Source organism: Micromys minutus (genome assembly GCF_963924665.1).
Source record: "Micromys minutus genome assembly, chromosome: 15".
Lineage (NCBI taxonomy): Eukaryota > Metazoa > Chordata > Mammalia > Rodentia > Muridae > Micromys > Micromys minutus.
The window spans coordinates 5,410,490-5,421,887 of record NC_137984.1 but is presented as its reverse complement, the minus strand read 5'-3'; the positions used below and the strand labels follow the sequence as shown (position 1 = coordinate 5,421,887).

General features: G+C 45.6%; 1 protein-coding gene across 2 annotated transcripts in view; it reads left to right on the top strand.

The window, feature by feature from the left end:
- Positions 1 to 365: 365 nt before the first annotated feature.
- The window catches only part of SLC2A12 (solute carrier family 2 member 12), a 52,805-nt gene continuing 41,772 nt past the window's right edge, over positions 366 to 11,398 (top strand). For both annotated transcript variants that reach the window (XM_080929366.1, XM_080929367.1), the window contains exon 1: positions 366 to 622. In XM_080929366.1, coding sequence (XP_080785492.1) covers positions 505 to 622 — 118 coding nt within the window. In that variant the 5' untranslated portion in view covers positions 366 to 504. The remainder of the gene's footprint in view (positions 623 to 11,398) is intronic.

Sequence of the window (11,398 nt, the reverse complement as noted above, 5' to 3'; positions counted from 1 at the left end):
TCCTTCTGGTATGCCTTTACATAAAATGTTCCTCTTCGGCAAGATTAACTGATACCATCTGTGGGTGTTTGTTCCCCACTCTTGGCGTGCAGACTTGCATTTAAATCTGCGTGCTTCTTTTTCTAAGCTGCTTTTCAAATTGCGGGAACACAAGAGCTAGCCCTAGCTGGTGGCCAAACACTGCCTTTGAGTCCCAAGTCTTTTTAACCTCTTGCTTCCAATTCGCATCTAAAGGCAAAACAATCCTGGAGACTCGGCCCTCCCCCTGACTGTGATAGGCTGCTTGGAATAGCAACAAACTGTGTCACCGAAAAGGGCAAAGCCTTCGGAAATAGAAACAAAGTTGGTTACAAATCACACTGGCTTTGACCGAAGGTCGCCCCCCCTCCAACCCCTCCCACTTTTCTTTAGCATGCTGCCCATGGGGAAAGTGACCACTGCTGTCAGCGCGCTAGGTCGGGGTGGTCCGGTGGCGAGGGAGAAGCTGTAAGTCCTACGGTGACCATGGTACCTGTTGAAAACACAGAGGGCCCCAATCTGCTGAAGGAGAAGGGGAGAGAGGCGGAGACCGAAGGCAGCTGTGGAGGAGCCAGCGGCGGCCGGCATCCTGCCTGCGCGGGAGGTAAAGTGAGATGGCCGGGTTGGCTCCGGTGACCGCTAGAGGGGACAGTCGTCCCCGCGAGCCCCTTCGGGCCGTGCGTGTGCGTGGGAGTGCGTGTGCGCGCGCAGCCCGGGAGCGTGCCGGGTGCGTGGAGACGGGAATGCAGGGTTCGGTGCGACGCGGAGTGACCCAGAGCCATACATGCGGGGACCCGAAGTCTCTTTGGGACTTTGTGCGCTCAAACAGGAGCTGCTGCAACAATGGGCTACAACAGTTTGCTTTATGTAACGCGATGTACACAGTTCTTCTCTCTTGGAAAGGTGGAGCCCCTGAACTCCACTGCTTGCCCCTGCTTTCCTGGAAACTGGCCTTTCGGAATGAGATTCATTGAATACTCTTTCATTCCCAAAGAGAACTTTAGTAGCTTTCACCGAGTTTTCAGTGCTTCACCCAGATGCTTGTCTTTGCTTCCACATCTACAGTTCTCCACCTTTTTGTTTGTTTGTTTGTTTCTTGGTCCCTCTTTCTGTTCATCTGTTTTGCAAGGGACCATATACTAATTGTGTTCTGACACACAGAACACAGATGACCCTCTTCTTCCTGTGGTTAATACCTTTTCATGGGCTCCACATCCTTCAGTCATACACCCCATTCCCAAACTGCCTAGTGGAATGTTACCAATAGTCAGCACTAGTCACCGATGCTCAGCGACACAGAAGTCATTCACTGACTTTCACCTGGGGATGGGTCTACACAAGGATCTTTATGATTTGGGAACGGAATCCACAAAGGCTCATTTGGAGGTGAAGAGGTTCCCACCTCAGGAATGCCTTGCTCCAAACTTCCTGGCTTAATCTTTCCTTCCCTCATCTAATCAAGGATGGACACTTGAGGCCATCTTTGACCTCTCTCTTTCCCCAAGGCCTTTTGGGTTGACTTGAAGTTCTGTTAAGAGCAGGCAAGGGGAGTCAGATGGAAGTTGGAAAGGCTTATCCACACATTTCTGAGAAAATGAGCCACAGCAGACAGCAGAGCATGGAGATGGTGCTGGCGAACAAAGGGTTAATTAGATGGTGTCTTCTTGTGTCTCAGGGTCACAAAGACCAAGAAAAGTAACTGCCCAGTATGACTTTTGCAACAGCCATAAAGAGCTGACTGATTTTTACCACCCACCCTGTAATGTCAGTAGTATACAGGAGGAGGGGGAGGCAGGAGGACTTAGGCCAACCAGCATGACATAGTGAGTCCATCTCCAAACAGACACACACACTCTCTCTCTCTCTCACACACACACACACACACACACACACACTGAATCACACACTCACACTCAGATACTCACACACACAGACTCACACACACATACTTACACACACAGATTCAGACACACTCACATACTCTCACACACACACACACACTGAATCACACACTCACACTCAGATACTCACACACACAGACTCACACACACATACTTACACACACAGATTCAGACACACTCACATACTCTCACACACACACACACTCACACACACACTCACACACACTCTCACACACTCACACACACTCACACACACTCTCACACACTCACACATACACTTACACACACAGACTCAGACACATTCACATACCCTCACACAGACACACCCTCGCACACACACACTCACACACACACACTTACACACACAGACTCAGACACATTCACTCACACACACACTAATACACACAAACACACACCCCTTTAAGATAGCTTTGAAAGAACAGTGTACCTTCATATACACAAGTACAACTACCCTCATGGAAAGTAATATATAGACAGACTCATATATCTTGAATATTTATGTAGAAGTCAGTGCAAGTGTAAAAGAGTTACTGCTTATCACTGTAAAAAATGAATACCTCAAATAATGTATCAAATTTAATCCTAAATGAATCTTCATTATGTAAAAGAAGAAAAGCTCTAGAGTTTTCATTAGCATCTCAGATGACTATAGCTTTGGGTTATCTTTATATAGTTTATATTTAGATGAACGTGAACATTTTAGATGTCCCTAAATTGTGTTAAGCATCTCTTGACCCCCCCAAGAAATCCTGTGCATATATGTACATTTATATTATACAGCCTTGCTATATAGTTTTAGAAAGTCATTTATGTCCCCTTTTCTAATATTGGGATTATATTTTAGTTCATTTAAATCAAGATGTTGATGCTTTATTGAAACATTTGACAAGCACTTTTTAGCCTCTTTGTATTTCAAACTTATATAATTTCTTTTAATCAGGAAATTCAGAGTTTAAATTTAAAGTATGCTTGGTGGTGATCCACGTATTTCTGTATTTAGAGTTTTTAACTATACTTCTAGGTGGGGGAAAAAACAAGAGAAAAGGGAAATAAATTATATATCCCAGGCTGTGGTGAGTGATTAAACCTTGTGAGACACGGAAGACACAAACAGAGTGACCGAAAACTCAGCTCATTCCATCTGCACCCCAAACTCTTGCACATGGGGAAAGCATTTTTGGCTAGAATTCCTTGGTCAACTCCTTAAGTAGGAAGGGCACTCTGTCCCAGGGAATGGAAGATAGTGAACATCATTGTTTTTCCAGGAAGCTATGACTCAAAGTGAATCTGTTGATAGTAAAATTCACAGTGTGTGTGGACACATTCTAATTGTCCTCTGAAGGAGGGTCATGTTCAGTTTCAAATCCTGATGCTTAGAGCTGATGTTTGATCTAGGTGAAGGCAGAGGCTACAAAACTAGTACATCTCTCACAGGGTTCCGGAAAGTTGGTAGGGAGTCAGAAGGTCAGTATAGAACTAACCGTGGAGATTCCCTGGCTAGGAGCTCTGAGCCCTGCTCCTTCACCCTCAGCTCCCACACTTTCCTCATTTGACAGACTCCTGGCCAGAGAGTTCCAGAAGCCTCCTCTGCCTCACCCAGTGGTTTCTCCCTCCCTCTTCTGCCTAAAAAGGTCAAAAGCCAAGAGCTGTATTTGTTGTATAAGTTCAGAACAGGACTCACAGACCCTTCTGGAAGGTCTCCTATGTATCCCACTCTGAAGACATCAAAGAACGGAACTTCAAAATACTTCCACTAATCAGAATGCCCTAAGGAGCTGTTCTTAGAGACTGTGAGGCTGGGAGGACTGAGATAATGCCACAGGTCATTAAGACAGCCTGCCCTGTCCCCTCAGGCTTAGCCGAGCCTAGAACCTCTGAATGCAACTCATCTGGTTCTCTTGGCCTGCCCATGGGGTACTCTTTATAGAGGAAACTTATGGGGAACAAACCCATTCCCAGGGAAGGGAAAGTCAGACCAACCAGCCAGGCCAGATAGACATTTGATTTCAAAAAGAGTGTAACAATAAGTTTATTTTCTTGGTCAAAAAATACTGAATACCTATAAGCACACACACTACAGATAAATAAATGTAAATTTTTTTTAAACGACAAAATTACTGACTCTTAAAACCACGTATTTCACAAAGGGATGGCAGACAGCCAGGGACTGACAGGATCTGTAAAGCACTAGAGACGTCTGTATGATAATGAGACCGATTTTAAAGGTAGTCAGCACCTCTTTGATGTTTCTTTGACATTCAATCTCACTTGGAAATCAGGCCAGAGTTTCCAGCTTGGGACTCCGCTTAGATGTGAGACTAGAGAAAGTGGTTCCTAGGGAAGCCCCTGGGGAGGGGATGCTAGATTTTCGAACCACCACGGTAGCACACATAAGAAGAGCAGTGCTCTTGTCCCTTTCTAAGAACCACTGTCACCCAGAGAAAACGCAGACAGGTTGTCCCTTTGCCACAGATCCTGGACCAACTACAGCATCAGGAGCTACCATGGGAGCAGGCACATCAAGCACTCAGGCTGTGGCAGGGAGTTGGCAGCCATACCTAGCGCTAACAGCCAGCCAAGCCCTGGGGCCCACCTGTGCGGCGGAGACTTTGCTGACATACACCTGCATGCTGGAACTGGCTCTTATGACCAGCGTCCCTTCTGATAGGCCAGTACCCCATCCCAGGTGTTGAACGTTTCCAACACTGCGCTCCTCTGGCAGACTTGCCACAGTAGCTGCAGCAGCAGATTCCAGGGACATGCTTGTTAGGTAACTGTGGAGGGAGGTGTCCGCTGATCTTGAAACGCAGATTTAGATTTGTGAGGTTTTCATTTTCTTTTAAAGAAAAAATATATCCCGGGAAAGAGGAGCTCACAGGGAGCATCTGCTCAGTGAGAGGGATCCAAGTACTACTCAGCCTCATCGTTAAAAACTTACTAGAGCGTCAGAACCCTCCATCAGTGAGCCTCGAGTGTCCACAGCTGAGTTGAATGGAGCAGCCATTTACCAGGAGCTGTGTAAGCAAAGACAGGTTTTATAAGATCCGAGGGTGAGCAGCAGGAATACCCTATGTCAACTGCCATGTGAATAGTCTTTTCCAGAAGAGCAAGTCACCACAGCACCAGGAATTTGGGGGTGAGACAGGGGAGAGTTGAGCAGCTTCTCCACTCTTCCCCAAGGACTCTGCAGAATTCCAAATGAGGACAATTTCTCATCTTGTTAGTCCTTCAGAAAAAAAAAAAAATTCAATTTCGGTTTCAGGCGCAGATGCCGAATGCTCTCTAAATACTTCTCAGCTGAAATGGAATCAAATGAGCCGCACGGTGAATCCTAAGCTTCTGTGAGCTACGCCTATTTCTTTGGGTTTGCTTTGTCGCTGCCATTCTTTCCCTTCATACGTGAGAGCACGCTCTCCGTACGTTTGTTGAGCGGCCATCTCTCCGTGACATACTAATTATTTATGTACCTTGTACAGAAGCAATACAACGGAAACAACTTCTTCCAATGCTAGCAGGATCCATTATACTTGAACAATGACTTCCTTTATAAAATTCTATTCAAGTATCAGGGAAGAGTACGGTCCCTTATTGGACGTGTAGGAACTTCTTTCCCTTAATAAACAAATGCAGTTTGATGTCACACTTCAGCTGTGATCCCCTTGGACGTAGTTGATTCTTGAGAAGTTTGTCTGCCAACTATTAACATCACCCTGGGCCACAGGCTGTGTCCACAGAACTTCATACACAATGTCTCCACACTTTTACGGACCTTGGAATTGGGAGCTATGAGGCAAGCTGCTTTGGAAGCCTGCTTGAAATAGCATCTTAGCGTCAGATGTGTACGACTCTTAAGACCTGGAGGGCGGGGGAGTTGTAATTAGGATCAACTTGCATGCTGAGAGAGCATTCCCACCTGAATAAAATACTTGATTTCTAGTGGGACTAAGTGGTAGAAACCCACAAAGCAAGAATCATAGAAAGAATGCTTTGCATGATGCAACTGTATTATCCAGGGCTGTGGGTTTTAAAACAAGGGAATTCACAAGTTTATGAAAATACATGCTGGACTCAGGCACCATTTTATTTCCTAATAGGGTGTAAGAAGCAGTATCCAGGTTTTACTTTTCTTTTTGACGGTTTCAAAAGTTTGTGCTGACTCTCTCTTATGTGGTTCTCTCTCTCTCTCTCTCTCTCTCTCTCTCTCTCTCGTGTGTGTGTGTGTGTGAGTCTCTGTCTCTTGTTAGTAGTTGAAGAAATCAAGTGGTTGTTCCTATAGTTTCTATAGCGTGTGTTTGGCTGTCCGCAGGTTGGTGACACAGCTCAGCGCTCTCCCCGCTGTGTTTAGTGTAAGTTACTAGTTGACTCTCCAAGGCTCCATCAGGTGGAAGGAAGAACCGAGGCTCAGAGGTCCATAAATTACTCCCGTGGTTTAAGCCTGGAAGAGTTCTTTGTCTAAAGTTGTTCCTTTGATAGGTATAGAGTGTTTTGTAGTTATTTCGTTTGCTTATTAGTTTTGGTTGGTTGGCTTGTTTTAAGAGCAGGTTCGGCACCTACCAAATGCCAGGATGGTACCATTTTCATTTTATGGAGATTTTACATCAATTCTGATTAAAGGCTTTCCTGAAATGAGTACCATGGACCAAATGCTTCAGTGACGGCCTCCCTTCTTCTCTCACGATGACGCACTGCAGTAACATTAGCCCTGTCTCACACACGGGCTCAGAAACAGCAGTGAGCAGCGGATGCTCACCGTGCACTTGATTCCGTCAAACAGCCAGGCCTCAGCTCACCCGCTATCCCAGCGCGATGAAGTGGGTAATATTATTTGATCTCATGACTGAGGTCACAGAGGAACAGAAAGTCTGAGTCGTGCCGATTTTTCTCAATGTCTAGCCACTAACTAATCAGGCGCTCTGATTCCAGAAGCCTTCTCTTCTCAGCCCCACATACCTGGCAGGGAGAAGCCAAGTGTCTGTTCCATGTCAGCGGCAGGATAGGTGGCAGCAGAGACACCAACCACAGAATCCCAAACCTCCACCAGTCCTACAACCAGCACCCTTTCAACCTCCTGACCTGCCAAATCCAGAGAGCAGAACTTGACTGTGTTCCTTTTTATCAAATTCCCTTAGGTTCATGGTAACATTTTTTTTAATGGAATTATAAGTTCCTGGGCTGAGGATATGAGAACTGGTCGAAATTCCCATCATCCATGCAAAAATGCAGGTCACTTCCAATGCCAGCATTTGGGAGTGGGTTTGTTAGCTGTCCAGGCCAATGAGACCCCATCTCAAGGGGAATTCCTGAGGGTGACATCTGGGGTTGTCTTCTAGTGGTGTCTACAAGCACCCCTCCGCATGCACACACACATATATACACGCACATATACAAATACACACGCATGCATGCATGCACACAGGCACACACACACATGAACTCACATGCATACACACACATAGGCAGGCACAAACGATATTACAATGTCATAAACGACATATATATGTGTTTTGCCCATCAGAGCTGACTGACAGTGCTCGCAGAAGGGGGGATCACTCCCCTCTCTGTGTATTCTAACATCTATATCAGAAACGCTGTATGTTTAGCACAGGATCACCAGCAGTGGTATCCTGGGAGCTTGGTGCTTATTGGGGTCTCCAAGGTGCTGAGCAGCAAGATAAGCCTTGTCTGCCCTCTGTGCACAAGCCAGGGCCATGCGACACACGTGATTGCTCAGTGCACAAGATGAATAAGGAAGGGCTTGTTGGAGTCAACAAGAGAGACTTTGCATTCGGCAATGTATGCAGCAGCTACTATATGAGACACAGCGTATGGCGCTTCAGGGTAGGAAAGACTTTAGCACAACTCCCCTGCCTATAGATCCCGACCAGCTCATCTGAAAGAAAAGTCTAAATAACTATAGTCATGCAGTCGTGTTAATCAGCTGTGGATACCTGGAAGGCTACAGTGCTCCTCTCTGGGGCTTTTGATGTTAGATCGATCGATGTTCTCTCAATAGATTGGTCTTTAGCACTTAGCTCTGTGGCATGCTATACAGGTTTTCCCCTTGTCTACTTTGTTTTTAAATTTTCTTAATATTTTAAGTAGGAAGAACTGTGTATTCCTTCCTTCCTTCCTTCCTTCCTTCCTTCCCTCCCTCCCTCCCTCCCTCCCTCCTTCCTCCCTTCCCTCCTTCCTTCCTTGCTTTCCTTCTTTATTTTGTTGAAGGGACTGTGTTTGTCTTTTTTTTTTTTTTTAAGTAGGAGTTACTTTGTCTATCTTTGGTAGAAGGGACTGTACATTGGATGTTTTATAGGTGTTGCATGGGTCTATAAGTTACACTTTTTCTTTATTTACATTTCTGTATTTACATTTCAGATGTTATCCCCCTTTCCCTCAATCCCATACTCCCTCCCCCTCCCATTGCCTCCAGGAAGGCGCTCCCTCTACCAACCTCCTTCTCCCATCTCAGCACCTTGGCGTTCCCCTACACTGGGAAAATGCACCTTCACTGGATCAAAGGGCTCTTCTCCCATTGATGACAGACAATGCTATCCTCTGCTACATATGCAGCTGGAGCCATGGGTCACTCCATACAAACTCATTGGTTGGTATTTTAGTCCCTGGGAGCTGTGGTGGGTTTGGTTAGTTGATAATTTTTTTGCAGACCCTTTCAGCTCCTCCAATCCTTTCTCTAACTCCCATATGCAGCTATTAAACCCAATCAGCTATTAAACTGCTGATGCCAAGAAGTGCCTACTGGCAGGAACCTGATATGATGCCTCCTCAGGGGCTCTGCCAGAGCCATACTGATATAGAGGAGGATGCCTGCAGCTAACCATCGGACTGAGCAAGGGGACCCCAATGAAGAGCTAGAAGTTACACTCTTAAATAGTCATTTAAAAAGTGATGAGGTCCAATGCCCTGGTCCAGAGCTCCACCAAATCAGAAGCAATGAGAATGGGAATCACACCTCACAAAGCCAGGTAGTGAACAATGACAGGAGATACTCTATATCAAGTCTGGCATACACACACACACACACACACACACACACACAAATACACATGCATGCACACATATGTGCAGATGAACACACACACATACATGCACATACACAATACACAAGCACATGCACACACACATACACACAACATATACACTCAGGTACACATGTGCACACATGAATGCTCACACACTCATTCATGCATACATTAAAATATAATTGAGACCGATAGGTTGTATAACATTTGACTGGAGAAAATCAGCAGATAGAAAGCTGTAGAAAAGAGGACGGCACATTGGGAAAGGGCAGGCGTTTCAGTTTAATGGGAACAATGGGTCCAGAGAAGGGACCACGACAGAGGAATCTGAAGCAGGGTGCAGGGCCTGCAGGGAAGCTCAAGAAAGGAGAAATTCCAGGGAGCATCTTACTGTAGTGACCTCACAGTCTTCAGCTCTCAGAGGTCCAGCCCCCTGCCATCCCATCCCCCCCACCCGCCATCCCATCCCACCCTGCAGTCCCATCCCCAGGCCTCCTGGCTCCCAACCTTTGCTCCCACCCTCAGGCACACAGTCTCTGCAGGACTTTTCTGATTCTTGGTGCCATAGCTTTCTGTTTTCCCTGGATTCTTGCCCTTCCATTACAGCAGAGGGTTGGTCTTACCCAGCTTGTGAGAATGCTCTAGCCATTCCCTCACCGTTCGCAAATCTGAGACTCACCGATGAGCTCCGGAGACGATTGAGTGTAGGCTTATTTGTACATTTTTGGTTGTGAGCTTAGCCTTTAATGGCTGAGCCCTCTCTCCAGCCCATGTAGGCACATTCTTAAACGTCTCTTGTCATACCTAACGCAGAGAATTTATTGCAAACTTGCTTTTCTAAAATCTTCCCATTTCTCACCAAATTGTGTTTCTTGGCTTCTCTTCCCTCCCTTGTCCCTGCGAATTTTCATCATATTCCAGTCTTTTCTTCCTTTGCTCCTTTGTCTTGTATTTCTAGACCTTCTTTATCGATTCCTCCCTACTTCCAAATTTTCCATGTCATATGAACTATCTCAGTCTTTTGTCCCTTTGTCCCCCTGGTTCATCTGGCCATTGGCAGAATTCCCTGTGAGCATCTCTCTCAATGCCTATGTGACCACCTAAGCCTTAATTTAAATAAGGAGCGCTCTCTAAAATTATCCCCATTATAGGATTTGCAACAGTATTTGTGTTCTTCCCACCTTGCTGCCCTGTTTGAGGATTTACGAAGGACAAATGGAGCCAGGTGCGGTCCTGTGCCAGCAGTGTGTAGAAGGTGAAGGCAGGAACAGCCGGAGTTTGGCTAGAAAGGCCAACCTGGGCTACCTTCTCAAAAACCAAATGCAATGGTAACGAGGAAGCCTATAAAAGGGCAACTTTTCAACCATTTTAAAGTAAAGGAATGACTTAAAATCCTCAATTTTTTTGAGGTTCTGTACTTATTAATTAGAAAACGCAGTGACAGATCACTTCTATGTATGTGAGTTAAACAAATTCCACCCCATGTCCACACATTTGAAAGTCTGTAAAACAAAAGGGATGTTTTTTTTTATTAATATAAAGAGCATTAGATAGTCACTTATGGGAATTCCTTATAAGAAAGTATAAACGTTCAAACATCCATATCTTACCACAGCTCCCCCACACTGAAAAGTTCCACTTAGAAACAATCAGAGGTGACTAGAGGCAAAATGGCTGTGTGGTTTCTGCTTATTAAACTCCTTCTATTGGAAACCTCTATGTTGACATAGAAACACATGCAAAATGGCAGTTGTGTTGAAAAGCAGAAATAGTTGTAAGTGAAGTAGAGGCCACGTTGATAAACTATGCTACACTAAAAGATGCTACACCAATATCTAAGACCCAAGGAACAATTTAGACTCTGGATAGGTACCTCTGTGTGTCTCCATTTGGTGGATGCAGAGAGGAAGAGAAAGGCACTCCCACGAAGTTGTCCTCTCTGAGGGGCAAGTGCTTCATTCCACAGCCCGTCTCTTCCCACATTGTTCTGTTCTTTCTGAACTTCTTCAGGGAGAAGATTGCCAGACCTTCCACAAGTCTGGCCCGGTGTTGGAGAGAGCATCAATGCATTAAGAAAGGCAGGGAGTGGTAGGGAGAGGAAGGCAGAAGGAGGGAGGGGGAGGCAGAGGGAAGCAAAGGGAGGGAGGGGGAGGGAGGGAGGGGGAGGCAGACAGAGGGGGAAGAAGGCAGAGGAAAGCCAAGGGAGTCACTGGACACGCTAAACCCAGCAGAGGCATCTCCACTGAATACATATGAAAGTGAAGAAGATCCATCATGTGTGAAGCCTCAGAAGGTTTCAGGTCTTGGGGTTCTTGTAGTCAAGAAACATCATAACTGGCTCATGAGTGAAAAAAAGTACTTGAAAAAAATCTGGTTATTGTCCAGTGCATTCCAAATACAATAGAAAAGAATGAGTTTTTT